This window comes from Camellia sinensis, chromosome 1, assembly GCF_055761805.1.
Source record: "Camellia sinensis isolate YWXY chromosome 1, ASM5576180v1, whole genome shotgun sequence".
NCBI lineage: Eukaryota > Viridiplantae > Streptophyta > Magnoliopsida > Ericales > Theaceae > Camellia > Camellia sinensis.
This window is the reverse complement of record NC_138961.1, coordinates 212,655,685-212,674,443: the sequence shown is the minus strand read 5'-3', so window position 1 is coordinate 212,674,443 and position 18,759 is coordinate 212,655,685. Positions and strand designations below refer to the sequence as shown.

At 45.4% G+C, this 18,759-nt stretch overlaps 1 protein-coding gene across 1 annotated transcript in view; it reads right to left on the bottom strand.

Annotated features, from left to right (window-relative positions):
* Positions 1-6,892: 6,892 nt before the first annotated feature.
* LOC145822422 (uncharacterized) overlaps positions 6,893-18,759 on the bottom strand; it is a 40,954-nt gene continuing 29,087 nt past the window's right edge. Inside the window, exon 2 of the mRNA XM_082919404.1 lies at positions 6,893-7,441. Within this exon, the coding sequence (XP_082775530.1) occupies positions 6,893-7,441 (549 nt within the window). The remainder of the gene's footprint in view (positions 7,442-18,759) is intronic.

Sequence of the window (18,759 nt, the reverse complement as noted above, 5' to 3'; positions counted from 1 at the left end):
AAAATAAGTTTGCTCACCCTTGTAGAACCTCTTCAAGAACACCACTCCAGCGACTTTTCCATGCTTAAACCACTCCAAGAACTCTGAAACTAACTCCCTATTGCTAGGTGCTCTAGTGCAAAAGTAAGACAAAATCACACTTTAAGGCACAAATACACACACAAATCAAGAGAGAGGGAGATATAGAGATAGATAGATACAACTTTTCTAACCCTATTTTTCAAAACCTTTGAGAAGGGAGGAGGAGCTCCCTTCTTATAGAATTCCAAATTCTAAAGCTTCCTAAACAAGCTAATTAAGGGGCAAATCCCTCAATACACGTGTATGGAGGGGGGGAATTGTGGATGCTAGCTATGACAACTGGCATAAAATATTTGCATAAAGTAGATGAACAGGGCTCGATCAGAAAATATGGCTGATCGACCAACATAAGTGCCGATCGACCAAAAAGAGTGTCGATCAGCCAAAACTTTTGGCCGATGATAAGAAAACAAGGCCGATGGCTTCATGCCTTGGCCGGTGGGTTGAGAGAATGGCCAACAAGCCACCCTCTTCCCTTAAAAGCAAAAACACAAATGCTTGGTCCACAACCAAGCACAAAACAGGCAAGTTGAGAGATCTTGAGGCAAGGCGCGTTACCGAGACCTCCGAGAACTCAAAACGAACACGAGCATGGATGATCATCGAGTGTTCAAACGATGACGTCCAAGTCTTGAGGACGGTCAAAAATGGGGTGTCTACAGCAGGATAGGGCCGAATAATGTCTGTTTCCTAGGCCTCTAAGTGTATACTCGGCTCATCTAATTCTGCTATTATTCGGCTCCCTCAATTGCCCCCCAAACACCCCATTAACAACAGTTAATTGGTGTGTTTGGTTTTGAATTTGAAAATTCAAAAAACATAAGTTAGGCGGCTTCGCCTATCCCAATGTGAATGTCAGAACGCACACGCCTTTCGGTCATCATTATACGTTCCAGCCTCATTCGTGCATTTCTTGCATTTATTACGATTTGAAACTCCGGTCTCTTCAAATGTATGCTTTTCGAATACTTGAGCCTCCTGGACTGCCAGCTGATATTCTTCCTCTGTCTTGCATCTTCTGCAACTTCTTCCTGTCTCTCCTTGTCTCCTTTGCCTCTCATAAGTTTTCTTCTCTTCTTTTTATAATCCTATTTTCTGTGTTTATTTTCGATTTAGTATACCCCTTAGTCCTTGCTAGAATGGCTAAGCATTTGAAAGACCTCCTTTTTGAGCATCGTATTTCTGGGTTCTGACGCCATTTTTCTATCCCCGATGATGTCCATTTGTCACTCATGACGGACAACACTCTTGATATGGAGACAGATGATGAAAATACAATTGTCTTTCCTCTCCTATCCATTACGGAGGGCGGAGTCCGTTTTTCTCTACACCCATTTCTTAGGGCCGTTCTCCGCCACTGGGGTCTGATTCCTTCCCAACCCAATGTAAATTTTTTTCGAATCATAATGGGGCTCGTAGAGGTGAACCGGTGCCTTAGGATCAACCTTGGCATTCCTACCATTCGACACTGCTATGCTTTAGCCAAATCCTCCGGTCGGCATGGACGCTACTTTCTCAAGGCCAAGGACACTGATCATCACTTGCTAACCATGCTTGCCAGCTCTGGCAAACGAGTTGATGATGTGACGGTCCATGTCCGAGGCAACTGGGAATTCAGCGAAGGCGAAGATTGCCTAGACCCTATACCCAGACGGAGAGGCAAACCAGGTTACCGTGTAGCTCCTTGCGTTTATTGATCCTTCTTTTACTTGGCTTTCTCTCCAAGTCTAATCTTTTGTTTGTCCAGGTAATAATTTGAAGAAAATTCTGATCTCAGCCGACGACGCAGTCCTCGCAGAAATTAAGACTGCACTCAAGTTTTTTGGCCGTCTAAGCATACAAAAGCAAGGGAGAGCCACCCATATACTCCTGAAGTACGAGCCAATTTACACTACGTTCTCGACTGTGGAGAACATTCCGATCTCATCCGGCGAACGACATCTTACGTCTCTTGTCTTCCCCCGCTTCAAAAACCTTAGGCAAATTGGTTTTCAAGCTTCTGATTCGGAGCAAGACGTAGAGCCGGCGGTCGAGGTGATTGCCAAAAAAATGAGAGAGTTTGCCTTGGAAGCTGAAGAGGTCGACGAGGCTCTAAACTCAGCGTTTGAGGCAGCCGGCCTTAACCAGTTCAACTCTTCGTCCATTTCGGGTCGGGGGGAATTTTCCTTCGGAGATATTTTTACTAGTTTGGAAGATCTTCCTGACTCCTATCCCGAGAATATGGTGAAGGAATCTCTTTCCCAATTGGCACGAAAAAGAACGCCGAACGATTGGCTGCCCGGCAGAGGGACGAGACCATTAGTTCCAAACTTGCCCTCCCTGAATCCTCCGAGCCAATTGTTGTGGTTGAAATGGCTCAAACTTTTACCATCGAGACGGAAAGGTCAGTTGAACGGTTGACTTCAGAGGCCGATAAGGGGAGGGAGAAGCATCCTGCCGAGGCCGAGGCCGTCTCTGAAGAACACGCAGTCAAAAAATGGCCGCGCTTAGAGGAGTCGGGTGTGTTTGTGTTTTGTGGTTCAGCCAAAGATAAAAAAACATATTGATCTCCTCTGACGCATCGACTGTGAGAGACCCAGTCGTGGCGTTGAGCTTGGCTTCATCGGCCTTGTTGCCGGCTGACAATGAGGCTTTTCGGGCGAAGCCGAATGTGTTGGCAATAGCATTAGCCGCTCAAACGGTTCTTCTGGTATATAGCTTGATCTTGTCTTTTGCGTTTCTGCATATATTTTTTTGGTTTTAATTTTTTGTTTTGCAGATGGTCGGAAGGATAACAGAGATAGGCTGACGCCAGCATGACGTCGTTGAACAAATTGGCCATTTAAGATTTGAGGTTGAGGGCGAGCGGAGTAGGGCCGAGTTTGAAGCAGCGAGGGCGACGATGGAAAGTGCAAGGGCGGAGGCCGAGATGGAAAGAGCGAGAAATGATGAACAGCATAGATTGCCCGTTGAGCAGAGCGAAAACGCGAGTGATGAAGTGCCCAGGTCAGCCCAAGAGGTGATTGCCAGGCTGGAGACCGAATTGGAAGAATTGAAGAAGGCAAAAGAAAAAGCCGACTCCGAGACTTCCAAGGCGTACGAGGCTGGGCAGGGCACCGCCCTTACAAATTACGTGGAAGAAGTCCCCAAATTTGAGAACCGGGGATTCAAGCACGACTGGCTCAAAGCCCTTGTTGCTGCAAATGTGACATTGGCTATGCCGATTCCATACGAGCAAGTGGACGTTGAGCTGCTGGAGTCTGACCCCGAGGAATGATTAGGGCGACACTCTAGTTGTTTTTGCCAAGGATTTTGAATGTATTTTATTTTATTTTATTTTATTTTTACTCAAGGTGATCTTCATGTATAAAGTGATAACTTATCTGTATTCAGTTTATCAATGAAATTTTTCCTTGCTTTGCATTATTGTCTATATTTAATTGCCGTTATCAATGAATGTTTTTTGCTTTTCACTATTTTGGGGAGCGCTACTGCTGTGTGCTATACATTAGATAATCGTTCCATTAAAAAGATGGATAATTCAAGAATTGGGAAAAAAAGGGTAGCGGCAAATATTCATGATTTAGACTTTGGATTTAATTGAATAGGGTTAAGAGCATGCCCTTGCATTTGACCATATCGGTGCCAGGCCTTGCAATATGTGTGAATGGTAAAGGCATGAGATCCTTTCGGCTTCATGAAATGGCTGAAGCACGATCCTTTTGGCTCAAGGCCGAGGGATTTAGCCGATTCGAGTAGAGAACCATTGGCCGTTAGGATTAAGGAATCTGCCCTTGCCTCAGATATGAACTGGACCGCCGAATGACTCCGGTTCGTGAAATGGTTGAGGCACGATCCTTTTGGCACAAGGTTGAGGGATTTAGCCGATTCGAGTAGAGAACCATTGGCCGTTAGGATTAAGGAATCTGCCCTTGCCTCATATATGAACTGGACCGCCGAATGACTCCGGTTCATGAAATGGCTGAGGCACGATCCTTTCGGCTGAAAACTGAGGGATTTAGCTGATTCGAGTAGAGAACCATTGGCCATTAGGATTAAGGAATCTGTCCTTGCCTCAGGTATGAACTGGACTGCCGAATGACTCCGGTTCACGAAATGGCTGAGGCACGATCCTTTCGGCTCAAGGTCGAAGGATTTAGCCGATTCGAGTAGAGAACCATTGGCCGTTAGGATTAAGGAATCTGCCCTTGCCTCAGATATGAACTGTACCGCCGAATGACTCCGATTCATGAAATGGCTGAGGCACGATCCTTTCGGTTCAAGGCTGAGGGATTTAGCCAATTCGAGTAGAGAACTATTGGCCGTTGGGATTAAGGAATCTGCCCTTGCCTCAGATATAAACTGGATTGCCCTTTCGGCTCAAGGCCAAGGGATTTAGTTGATTCGCGTAGCGAACCTTTGGCTGTTAGGATAAAAGAATTTACCCTTGCCTCAGCCCAGATATTAAGGTTAAGGAATTGCCCCAGTTTGGGGTAAATCTAGAAAGCCGAATACCGGCAGCTTATGGAGTGCGTGCATTAATGAGGTCGCCTCGAGAATGCGGTGCGCCCATGAATTATTAGAGAGGGGGTTGTGTCCAAACAAAACTCAACCCTGTATGTTGAATGTGGGCAGAGAAGAGTGAATGTCTAGCAGACTATTCTTCAACAGTAAAAGAGATGGCACAACACTGGTGGAGCTGGACTCAATAATGAATCGAGGTGGCGAACCTCCCCTAATGGGAGTTAGAGCATCTGCTGAACATGAGAGGCGTCACTCTCCACGTCGACGAAGCAGGTCACCCAGAAGGGAGAAGCGCTAATGAGGAAGTTCCTCTTGCCCGTGTAGTGAAGCTTGTGGGCCACCATGCCCATTGAGTTTTGCAGTTTTTGTCGAGAACAAATCGATGACAGAGGCAGATTCAATCATCCGAGATTCAAACGTGGCAGTCGAATTTGCACGCCAGATTTTTCCGCCAGAAGTTCAGCAGTTGATGGTTAGTCGACAAGACTTCGAAGTGTTCCGAAAGGGCATCCATGGGGCGGTGAAGGGGCTATACACCGCCTACGAAATCGGTATGCGCCTTCGTGCTGCTCGACGGGAGATAGAGTAGAGGGATGAACGTATTCGAAGCCTAGAGGCTCGCGCGGAGAAAGCCGAGCGCGAGTTGAGAAAGGTCGAGACTGGTGGGGAACAGTCGGCCAGAAAGTCTAACTTGATCATGGAGGAAATGGTGACCCAACGGTTAATAAGTCATGCGATCACCAATCAAGATACAGCTAGCATGTTTGCGATTTAGTCTGCCAAGACCAAGGCTTACGAGAAAGGCTTCCACGAAGGCCAGAAGGTCGGGATAGAAAAGACCAGGGAAAAAATCGCTGAGGAGGTCTGCCGATACGAGAATCGGGGATTTCAGCACGGGTGGATCGAGGCACTTAAGGCCGCGGATGCCCTCCGTGTAGTATGTGTTGAGTCAACATCACCGTTATATTATGGCCGCAATTTTCCCTTCGAGGCATACGAGATAGAGAAGAGCGACGGTGAAGGTGGTGCCGAATAAAACCTTATGTAAAAATAAATACATTTTGTATTTATTTATTAAATTATTATTTAATTAATAATATACTTGAGGCCAATGTAATGTATTCGAAATTAGTCTAATTCATGAGTGGATTTAACTATGATAGTATGATCTTTTTATTTTAGATCAATTTGTTCGTAAAATGACCATGACTTCAATAGTTTGCACGAATCGCTCCAAATTCAAAGGACTTAGTCGGTCAAAATGTCAATTCCGTAAGGTGCTGCGAATTCGGCCCAAACATATGGCACTCCGAATCCGGAGTCTCATTCGGCCCAGGCGTGACTTGCACGGATGGGGCTCCGAATTCGAAGACTTGGCCAATCGGGGCATCCACGGAGGGCGCTCCGAATCTGGAGTCTTATTCGGCCCAAAAGTGTCATGCACTGATGAGGCTACGAATTCGGAGACTTTTACTTGGCCAATCGTGATATCCACGAAGGGCGCTCCGAATCCGGAGTCTTAATTGGCCCAAAAGTGTCATGCACTGATGGGGCTCCGAATTCGGAGGCTTTAACTTGGCCAATCGTGACATCCACGAAGGGCGCTTCGAATCCGGAGTCTTAATCGGCCCAAAAGTGTCATGCACTGATGGGGCTCCGAATTCGGAGGCTTTTTGTCTTGGCCAATCGTGAGATCCACGAAGGGCGCTCCGAATCCGGAGTCTTATTTGGCCTAAAAGTGTCATGCACTGATGGGGCTCCGAATTCGGAGACTTTTACTTGGCCAATCGTGACATCCACGAAGGGCGCTCCGAATCTGGAGTCTTAATCGGCCCAAAAGTGTAATGCACTAATGGGGCTCCGAATTCGGAGGCTTTTTGTCTTGGCCAATCATGAGATCCACGAAGGGCGCTCCAAATCTGGAGTCTTATTCGGCTCAAAAGTGTCATGCACTGATGGGGCTCCGAATTCAGAGGCTTTAATCGGAGGACTTGAACTGAGTTACACAATGAGAAAAAAAACAAAACTTTGCATTGCAAAAGTGAAATCTGTACATGGCGGATCATTCAAAACAAATATCATGCCCCACAAGTCGGGACTAATGATAGAATTTTCGCAAATGCGAGGAGTTCCAAGGGCGTGGCAGACTCCTACCAAACATGTCTTTGAGACGATAAACCCTCGTTCCCCCGACTGAGTCGATCTGGTAGGGGCCATCCCAGCTAGGACCTAACTTTCCATCAGCCGGCTTCCTGGCAGCTAGAAGCATTTTCTTTAGGACCAATTCACCTGGTACATAGCGGCGTAGCTAGACGCGTTGGTTATATGACTTAGCAAGCTGCTGCTGGTACCGGGCCATGGTAGCAAGGGCACGGTCTCTTCGTTCTTCAATCAGAGTCAATCCCAAAGACAACATCATATCGTTTCGGCCCATGTCAAAAACTTTTGATTTCAAGGTTGGGAGGCTGATCTCCAAGGAGATAATTGCCTGTGTTCCGAAGCACAAAGCGAACAGCGTTTCCCCGGTGGACCGTCTCGAGGTTGTCCGATGAGCCCATAATACACTCGGCAGTTCTTCAACCCATCGGCCTTTTGCCTTGTCCAGCCTCTTTTTGATGCCGTCCAAAATGATTTTATTGGAGGCTTCAGCTTGGCCATTACTCTGTGGATAAGCTAGGGTGGAGAAGTAGGGTCGTATACAATACTTGTTGCAAAGCTCGCGGTGGACTCCGCAATCAAACTGGGTGCCGTTGTCTGATATAAGTGCTCTGGGAATGCCAAACCGCGTCATGATATTTCTCCATACGAAATGCTTTACGTCGGTATCTCGAATGTGCGTTAGTGCCTCCGCTTCCACCTATTTCGTGAAATAATCAGTCGTGACGATCAGAAATCGCCATTGAGCGAACGACCAAAGGCTAGTTATGGAGCTTAGCTCTTTAGCAGGCAGGTGAATCAGAGGAGAGAACTTCTAGCACTGTTCGCACTTTTTCACGTAACACTCGACATCGGCTCTTATTGTCAGCCAGTAATACCCCGGTGTCACAGCTCGATGAGCCAAAGAGCACCCGCCAAAATGTGCGCCACAACTGCCTTCATGTATTTCAGTCAAAGCTCTTCGACTTTGTCCGGATGCACACATTCCAGGTATGGACTAGAAAGGGATTTTTTATAAACCTTTCCTTGCAGATCCAAGTAGTATCGCGGGGCTTTGTTTCGCAGCTTGTTCGCTTCTTTCTTGTCCACTGGGAGTTGTTCGGAAGACAGGAATGCAACAATGTGGTCCATCCAACTCGATCCTGACTCTATGACATTGACCTGGACTTCCGCCGAAGGACCAATGATCGGCTCTGGGATGAAACCTACTTCGATGGTCCGTTTAATCTCTGAGTTAATGGCAGAGGCTAGGCAAGCAAGGGCATCTGCATGTGTGTTCTGATCACGTGTTATTTGATTCAATTCATGATGGTCAAATTTTGCCAGCAAGGAGTTAGCCGTTTTCATGTAAGCTGCCATACGGTTATTTTTGGCCATGTACTCCCCCTTTAGCTGATTGATCACTAGTTTTGAATCACAAAATACAAGTAACCGCCGAGCATCCAGAAGGTGTGCATTTTGCAAACCAGTTAGAAAGGCTTCGTATTCGGCCTCGTTATTAGATGCTTCGAAGCCGAGTTTGACGGCCTGCTCAATTATTGCGCCGTCGGGAGCCATGACATGACTCCGGCTCCACTGCCCCATTGATTGGATGATCCATCACAATACAACTGCCAAATGTCCCCCACATAAATTCTCCAATTCGGCTTGGGTTGAGTTTGGTCGGTCTTGAAGTCGGCAACATCCCCAGTGAATTCAGCTACAAAATCAGCAAGCACTTGCCCCTTGATTGAGGTTCTAGGAAGAATTTGAATACTGTACTGGCCGAGTTCGAGAGCCCATTTCAAAACTTGCCCTGATGCTTCTGGACTACGTAGTACTGATCGGAGGGGGTAATCTGTTAGTACCCCAATGCTATGCCCTTGGAAGTAGTGCATCAGTTTTCTTGCCACCATGACGAGGGCCAGGATGAGTTTTTTCAATGGAAGGTAACGGGTTTCGGCGTCAACTATTGCCTTACTCACATAACACACTGGTCGCTGCTCTCCAAGCTCTTCCTTCAACAATACGGCGCTGACAGCTCGGTCGGAGACGGCAGATATAAAATGAGCGGGTCACCTGCCGCTGGTGTTGTCAAAAGTGGAACAGATCGGAGATAAGACTTCATATCGTTAAAAGCGGCTTCACACTCGGAGGTCCATTCAAAAGCTTAACCCTGCCGTAGTGTCTGAAAGAATTGTCGGCAGCGGTCCGTGGAACGACTGATGAACCTGTTTAGTGCGGCGGTCATCCCTATCAACTTCTGAACCTCCTTGACCGACTGAGGGGAGCCGAGTTCCAGGATTGCAGTGATTTGCCTCGGGTTGGCTTCCATTCCTCGGTGGTTGACAATGTAACCCAAGAATTTACCAGAGCCGATCCCAAACGGACATTTGGAAGCGTTCAGCTTCATTCTGTATTTGCGTAGAATGCCGAATGTCTCTTCCAGATCGGCTAGATGAGTTTGCTCTTCTCTGGACTTGACCACCATATCGTCAATGCAAACTTCCATGGTGTGGCCAAGTTGCACCTTGAATATGGCAGTGACTAGTCTTTGGTAAGTTGCCCTTGCATTCTTTAGCCTAAAAGGCATAACCTTATAGCAATAGGTTCCTCTTGGGGTGAGGAATGCAGTTTTATCTTGGTCCTCCAAATGCATGGCAATTTGTTGGTAGCCCCTGTAGGCATCAAGGAGGCTCATACACTGGTGACGTGCCGTAGCATCTACAAGTTGGTCAATTCTGGGTAGGGGAAAACAATCCTTGGGGCAAGCTTTGTTTAGGTCAGTAAAATCAATGCAGACACGCCAAGCCCCATTTTTCTTCTTCACAACCATAGTATTCGAGAGCCATGTAGGGTAGGTCATTTCCCTGATAGCTCCTGCGTCAAGCAACTAGTCAACCTCTTCAACAACGGCGGCAGTGTGCTTTGCGGCTGACCGCCAGCTTTTCTGTATAATCAGCTTACATTTGGGGTCGACATTCAAACGATGCTGAGAGACAGATGGATCTACTCCCAGCATCTTATACGGCGACCAGGCAAACACATCAAGGTTGCTGAGTAAGAAGGTAATTAGCTGCTATCTGTCGACTTCGTTCAGAGAGGTATCGATCATGAAGAACCTGTCCAGATTCCCGGCAATTTCAATTCGATCCTGGGTTTCCGTGGCCTTTTCGCTTGGAAGCCATCCGACATTGTCAAGTCTCTCTCGATTCGGTACCTCAATAGAATTCACTTCCAGCTCTCTTGGTGTCTTCGCGACAAGGAGATAACATGCTTGTGCCGATTTCTGCGAACCATAGATTTACTCAACGCCTCTTTCAGTAGGGAAATAGAGCAATCGATGATAGGTGCTTGGCACGGCCTGCATGGTGTGCAGTCAAGTTTGGCCCATGATGAGGTTATACGGCGAGGGCAGCTTGATGACCAAGAATTCCACATCCACTGTTCGCGAGCTTGCTCGAACTGGTAGTGTGATTTTGCCGAACGGATACTTTGGATTGGCGTTGAAGCCAAATAATTGATAAGGAGCTGGAGAAAGATCCGATTTGGTGAAGCCGAGTTTGGTGAATGTCTTGTAATACATAACTTTCGATGTGCTCCCAAGATCAATGAGTACACGCTCAACGGTGAATTGGTTTACGTGTAACTCGATTACCAAAGGATCGATGTGAGGAAGTGTCACTCCGGCCAAATCTGAATCATCGAAGGCAATGCTCGTAGCTTCATGGGGCCATTTAGCCGGGGTGAGTTGACTTTGAGGGTCGAGACGCGATTGAATCGTATGCACCGCGGATGTCGCTGGTAGGCTGTTATAGACTGCCCAAAACTCTGATCCGCGCGCAAGGGCGCGAATTGTAGTTCTAGCTACTACAGTTCGGATTCCTGTCACGGTTCTGAATCTAATCGCACAAAGTGCAATGTAAGACTGATAAATCACGAAAGAGTCCAAATACGACAATTAGTTTTTGAAAAATCAATTTTGAAGCAAAAAGTGCCAAACATGGACTACTTTGCCAGATTTCAGAGTCGCCACCTAAATATTTTGTTTTTGGAAAATTTAGGATACCCTGAGTCATGCCTAAGACCACGTGTCCGTCATCACCGAAGTTACCTCGGCTCAGGAACTTGGGTACGAGAGGGGAAGGTCCTGAAATGAGCACCCCCAATCGTCCGATCAAAGGATCGACCTCTACTAACATGATATGTTATTTTTGAAAACACATGTGTTCTTATTTCGATTATTAATCTAACTTACTGCGTGATGCGCACAGCACACAAGCATAGACTCAATCGCAAGAATTGGAGCAAAACATCTCATGTTTGTTTTTCGAAAATGGTTTGAAGTTGCTACCCGCAACTAGGCTAAGACGCGGATTTTGCCATCCTCAACTGGGCTTAAAAAATGATGATTTGCCATTTCAAGTGGGCTTAAAACTCACATTTTGATGAATTGTTTCAATTCAGGCAATCAAGCCTTCATCCACAGGCATTCATGCAGCTATAGCAGTTAAGCATATAGCCTCATGGAAAGCATGCTAAACATGGCAGTCACTTACACGCATGCAAGGATGCTAAAGCGTAATCACTCACAGTGTACTCCAAGCCAAAATAGAAGCTAGTTAGTAATCAATGCATGATCTTAGCTATGTTAACGATGCCTAATGCAACACATGCAAAAATGAAACTAAGATAGGCTTGGCTATTCTAAGATGTCATGTGAATGCAACTTGATAACATGTATTCAAATTGGTATTGAAATACAATGCAGTTTGTATGATGCGCCGAGCCCGGTGCATGCAAAACAGAAGAATGAATGCACACATGCAAGTATAAGGATGCTAATTAAAATATGCCCTGAAACTAACCATTGAAAGCAGGTAAGTAAAAGAGAGAAAGAAATGGGGTTGGAAGACATGCATCACACACATGCACATTTATTACAAAATTATGCCCTCTCGAAGGAGGGTCCGAATAATAAACTAACTAGCTAATCTAAGCTAATTAAACTAATTATTACAAACCAAAACTAATTAACTAATCCTAGTTAACTAATTAGTTATTACAACACGAATTGATTAGTTAAGCGCATTAACTACTTAAGTACAAGACCAAAGCATTAGCTAGCTAAGTAAAACAGCTAAGTAAAGCAGTAAAAAGAGGTCCTCGGGGTGAGGGGTGCATCCATGCTCGATCGCCTCGCTCAGAAATCCATCACTATGCCCCGAATTGCCTCTGTTTGCATTTGATCTCTAGAACACTACACAAACCTCCAGATAGCTTCTACTTCAACATGGGAACCTCCAGGAGGGCTGTCGACCAGAAAAGGGTGGTGTAGACCACCTGTCGACCACCTAAGTATGCTGCAGACCAGAAAAAGTGGTCGGCCAGCTACTTTTTTTGGTCTGCCGACAGAAAATTCTGCCAAGCTCCATTTTGCTGCAACAGAGAACAAGAAGGGGCACAATAATGCATTTGCAAGGTATGTGTGCACAACCACCCTCCCTATCATTTCTTAAGCTCAAGGGAGTGTGGTACTCGACTCTCAGGCCACTAACCGAGCATCGCAATGCACGATGGCGAGAAGCCAAGTTTGTACAATTCAATGTCAATGAATGCACAAAAAACACATAAGGGCCTTAACCTCTATCATGCATGATCAAGAGGGTCGGCGACCGAGAAACGCAATATGTTTCATCACTTCAAGTACAAAACATGCCGTATTCCTTGTGTTTGGATCAACACTCGATTCAAACACAATGCAACACATACAACATGATCAACCTATCAATGCTAATGGCATGCAAAAGATTCCAACGTATGAACAATGCATGCAAGGCAAGTTTAGAAGCTTAAGGCATCAAAGCTAGGAAAGGGCATCTCACAAGAGGCATGCGTAGACGTGCCCCAAGAACTCTCTGAAGGCTCTGCGCTGTGAGGGCGCAAAATTCTAATTTGCTCTCTAGCTACTACAGTTCAGACTCATGACACAGTTCTGAATCTAATCTCGCAAAGTGCAATGCAAGACCGATAAATCATCAAAGAGTCCAAATCCGGCAAATCGTTTTGGAAAACTGATTTTTATAAAGAAGTGCCAAACATGGACTGCTTTTCCAGATACAGAGTCGTCACCTAAATATTTTATTTTGGAAAAATTTAGAAAACCTTGACTCGTGATGTTGAAATGCATGACAATGCAATTGAAAGATGCATGACAATGCGTGATTGGAATGCATGACAATGCTAATGAAAGATGCATGACAATGCATGATGTTGAAATGCATGCCAATGCAAATGAAAGATGCATGACAATACGTGAATTGAAATGCATGATAATGAGCATAATTTGATAAGGTGCATGATAATGCAAATGAAACACGTGAAACAAACGCGGATGAAGGGGGGGCAAGACAATGCGACCTAAGGGAGGTGCACGACAATGCAAGCATGGCGTGCGTGACAATGCATATAGTACGTGCATAACAATGCAAATAGGCGCGCGTTACAGTGCTCATAGAGACATGCATAACAATGCAAGGGGTGCGCGCTACAACGCTTATAGAGACGTGCATAACAACGCAAGCGTAGTGTGCACTACAACACAAGACAAAAACATTGTAATGCAACGCATTTAAAGAAATTTTCGAATCTCGCAAGATACAAAAAGGACATGAAAAAGGATACACCATACGCGTACCAAGCATCGCACACGGAAGGTACGATTTGAGGTTGACACGGAGGCCGATTTGAGCTTTAACAGCATAGTTTCTTGCACTTTCTTAAGGAATTAAGGTCCCAAACATCATATCTGACCCAAACAAGAGTGTGGGAGGTGCATCGACCACAAGGGGAGGCCACCGGCCAACCATCGGCCATAAAATAAGCTCATCAGCCAAATATTTAGCCGATCGGCTAACAATTTGGCCGACCGGCCAAAAATGGCAGTTTCGGGGCAGTTTTGTCCTTTGGCCACGGGTCTTTAAATATAAGGTTCCAAACCTTATATTTCCACTTCGCCCCAGCTCGAAAATCCCTCCCCTTTCTTCCTAGGTGATTTTTCTTCCTTCGATCCGTGTTTTTCTCTTGTTTTCGACTCTTTTCCATCGTTCAATTCGCGAAACTCTCCCCGTTTCGCACACTTTGAACTGAACAAATCTTGGTTTCAGTGCCCTTTTCTTGGTTTCCACCGGTTGGGTTTTTTTTCCCCGAGTCATACCTCGATCTTCATGCCTTTTCTACACCCTAACCTTTTCTCCCATTTTCACCCTCTCGGGGTTGACTTTTGGGTTGACTTTTCACATTCTTGCCCATTTTTGACACTTTCGTCCGTTTTCGCACTTTTCTTGAGATGGCTGACGACATTCCATAGGGTGGGAGTCCTCCAGAGATGGGCGTGGACCCCGAGGTCGAGCTCCTACCTCTTCACGTCCGACCATTTGATCCGGCGACCTACAGGTCAGTGATACATGTGCTCCCTCCTGATAGCCTCCGCCACTTCAGGAGCTATGCGCGGGGCGTTCCATTAGAGCTTTTGTTGCGCGAGCCAGAGTCACATCTGTCTTACAGAACCGCTGAGGTATATTCTTCCTCTGTTTCATTTTCTGCAAAGTAGAACACATAACTGCGAGTAGGCCCCTTCTTGCTGCTCTGGTAGAGAGGTGGTGGGACACCACCGACTCCCTCCACCTTTCTACCACCGGGGAGATGACAATGACTCCCTTTGACTTCTCCATGCTCACAGGCATCGGAGTAGGGGGTGATCCGATCCCCTTTGATGCAGATATGGACGAGTGGGACGCCGTTCAGCTATACTTGCTAGGCACTCACCCACCTCTTGCCCGGGCAGGGTTTGTGAGGTACTCATGGTTCGAGGATCACTTCCGGATCCAGGCGCCTACTACTCGGGAGAAGGAGGAGCAGTATGCTCGTGGCTTTATTACGTTCCTGCTAGGGACCACACTCTTCACCGACCGGGCAAACACCGTCGTTCTCTACCTGCTGAGCGCATTAGTGGACGTGACACATGTAGACGTCCCCAAGCGTCCCGGGAAAATCCCGTTTTGTTCATTGGGCTCACTACAGTTTGGACTCAATGTCACGGTTCTGAATCTAATCTCACAAAGTGCAATGCAAGATCGATAAATCACCAAAGAGTCCAAATCTGGAAAATCGTTTTGAAAAATTGATTTTTAGAAAGAAGTGCCAAACATAGACTGCTTTGCCAGATATAGAGTCGCCACCTAAATGTTTTTATTTTGGGAAATTTAGGAAATCCTGACTCGCGCCTAAGGCCACATGTCTGTCATCACCAAAGTTGCCGTGGCTCAAGAACTTGGGTACGGGAGGGAAAGGTCATGCAATGAGCAGCCCCGCTCGCCCGATCAAAGATCGGCCACTACTAAACACGATATCTTGTTTTTGAAAACACATGCGTTCTTATTCTGGTTTATTAGCCTAGAATTACTATGTGATGCGCACAACATACAAATATAGACTGGATCGCCAAATTTGGAACAAAACATCTCATGTTTGTTTTTGAAAGTGGTTTGCTACTCGGAAGTAGGCTAAAATGCGGATTTTGCCACCCTCAAGTGGGCTTAGATAATATGGTGATTTGCCACTCTCAAGTGGGCTTAAAACTTGCAATCAATGAATTGTTCTAATTCAAGTAATCCAACCTTCACCCACAGGCAATCAGACAGTTATATCACATAAGCAGTTAGCCTCATGGCAAGCATGCTATCATGGCAGTCACTCACACACATGCAAGGATGCTAAAGCATAAACACTTACCGAGTACTCCGAGCCAAAACAAAAGCTATGTCAAGAATGCCTAATGCAACACATGCAAAATGCAACTAAGATAGGCTCGGCTATTATAAAATGTCATGTGAAATGCAATTTGATACATGTATTCAAACAGGAATTGAAATACAATGCAATTAGTATGATGCGCCGAGCCCGGTGCATGCAAGACAGATGAATGGATGCAAACATGCGAGCATAAGGATGCTAATTGAAACATGACCTAAAACTAACCATCGAAAGCTGGTAAATAAAAGGGAGAAAGAAATGGGGGTAGGAAGACATGCATCACACACACGCACACTTATTACAACAATTGTGCCCTCTCGACGGAGGGTCCGAATAACAAGCTAATTAGCTAATCTAAGCTAATCTAATTAAACTAGTTATTACACAACAAAATGAATAACAAGCTACAGCTAATTATCATACAACTCTAATTAATCAACAAATTAACTAAGTAAACAATTTAAATAAGCATGTAAACTAAATGAAGTAGGCCGCCCTAGCTCTGCCTTGGATGGCGAAGGATGCATGCATGCTCAAATCGCCTTGTTTGGAAATCCCTCGCGACGCTCCGACTTGCCTCTGTTTGCAATTGACCTCAGACATTGCACAAAGCTCCAGAAGGCTGAAACTCTACCAAGGGAACCTGTGGGAAGGCTGTCGACCAGATATTGGCCTTGGAGACCAGCGGCTGACCACCTTTTGTGGTGAAAACCAGAAAAACTGGTGAGCCTGCCACTCTATCTGGTCGGCCGACCAGTTTCTGCCCCTGGTTTCTGGTTTTCTGCAACAAAAGGCAAGAGAGAGAGATGACAAAGTATTCACAACACATGTGTGCACGACCACTCTCCCCATCATTGCATAAGCTCAAGGGAGTGTAGTCCTTGACCCTCAGACCACCAATCACGCATCTCGATGCATGATGGCCGAGGAGTCGAATTGCATGACTCAATGTGAAATGAACGAATATACAAGCACCTAAAGCCAATAACTCCATCATGGGTAGTCAAGAGTGTTGGCGACCGGGAATTGAGGTACGTTTTATCACTTCGAGTATGAAACGTGCCTCGTTTCCTGTGTTTGGACTAACGCCTATTCCAAACGCAATGCAACGAACAAGACATGTACCAACGCATTTTTAGCATGCAATCTTAATGCAATGCAACTAAGTCATGCAAACATGCAAGGAATAACATACAAACATGCAACTAGCCTACACAATGCTATGAACTAACAATGGCATACTCAATGCACATGACACTTAGCATACACAATGCACATAGAAACTAACATACAAAATGAGATGAACAAGGCATGCACAATGCAATGATCAATCATGTGACAACATGGCGTACTCAATGCTATGAACTACAATGGCATACTCAATGCAAAATGGACTTAAACCAAAATGGATGGGCCTCAGCCACACACAAATCAGTGGCCAAAGATGATGAAGACAAGGCTCCAAAACTTATGCAAACATGCCTAATGCAATGGCCCCAATCCTACGGCATAAAACACAACTTTCCAAACGCATTGAGAAGGATGAAATATGGAGTGCATGGACACATGTTCCAACTCTAAAATGGCATACAAAATTACTCCAAATGATGTAAACAACTCACACAATGCATGTTGAATGGCTCAAGCACCGAAACTAGTGAAGTGTATTACACTGTAGGCATGCAAGGCAATGCTCAAATGGCCAAACCAACTCCAAACAGACCCTATGTAGGCCAAAATAGGGGTAAAAGTGAACTAAGATGATGGCTTGAAAGGCACAAAAATGAAGCTCATGTAATGGCTCACAAATGGGGTATAATGATGCAACTCTCAAGCACATTGAAAGAGTGACAAACATGAGAATATGGCCAAGAAATAAGCTCTGAAATATCATTCCTCATAGTTCCAAAACATGCAAATACCTCAAGTTAAGCATGTAAGGGACCTCAAAAACTCAAAGCTAGGCAAGGCTATTACACTACAAGCATGCGTGGCAAGCATCATTTGACCAAGAGGCCTCAAAACAGAGGTAATGCAGCCCAAAATAAGAACAAAATCATTTTGGATCTAGGCCAAAATGCTAGAATAGAGGACTAAAACAACATGCATTTCAAGCTAGTAAACATGATTTACACTACAAGCATATGAAGCATATGAGAGGCTGCCAAAACAGCCAAAAAGAGAATCATGGCATGCCAAATGATGGCCAAAAACCCACTGAAACATGACCAATACATGCAGGAATGAGGTACTACTTTGATAAGCCATGAAAGGGATTATTCTACACATGCAAGAGGCAAACACAAGGTGACCAAACTAGTCATAGACAGAGTCTAGGTAGGTCTCAAAAGTCACCAAAAAGGGACTGAGCCAAGCCTTGGAAGTATGAAATATGTGCTCCTTTGAAGAGCCAAAAATGCAAACAAACAAGGCCAAAAGAGAGAGGGTCTCCCCTCTCTGATTTAGGCCCTCAAAACGACATGCCAACCCCTAAAAATCTGCTGGATTTCAGTAGTTAAAAGGCCAAGCAAAGATCAACACAAAGGTCTCATGGCATGGCACAAAACAAGGCTAAATAGAGCATGCAAGAGGGTAGATGACCCTCAACACCAAAAGAGCCTTAAAAAAACATGAAAAACACTTAAATATGAAGCTTTTTTTAGTTGACAACAAAGCCTAAATACGCATGAAAGTATGGCTAAGAGAATGATCAAAATAGAGCTTAAAAAGAGGGAAAATGAGTTACCCTTGAAGCTCAACAAAACCCGCAAGTTTTGGGGACCAAAAACCAACTCTTCAACCTCTAAAAATACCCTCCAAGAACCTCAGATCAATGGTGGGGGTGTGTGGCTATGAGGTGTGGTGCAATAGGTCAAGAACAACACACTTTTGAACCCAAAATATAGAGATATAGAGAGATATATATTTTTGCCTTAGCCAAAATCTGAACCTCTGCAAAGGAGAAGGAGGGTCTCTCTTATAGAGGTTTGAAGCTAAAGCTTCCTCAAGAAGCTAAAAACTTGGGTGCAAATCCACCATACACATATGGAGGATACAGTCTGTGCCTTCCAGCTGGCACAGCTGGCATCCACACAATCTGACAAAACAGGAGGAAACCAGTCGACCAGAAAAGGTGGTCGGCCGACCAGGGCAAGTGGTCACCCAGATAAAAAGTGGCCAGCCAAGGGTATTGGTGGTCTCCACACTGAAAGCAAGCCAATGGTG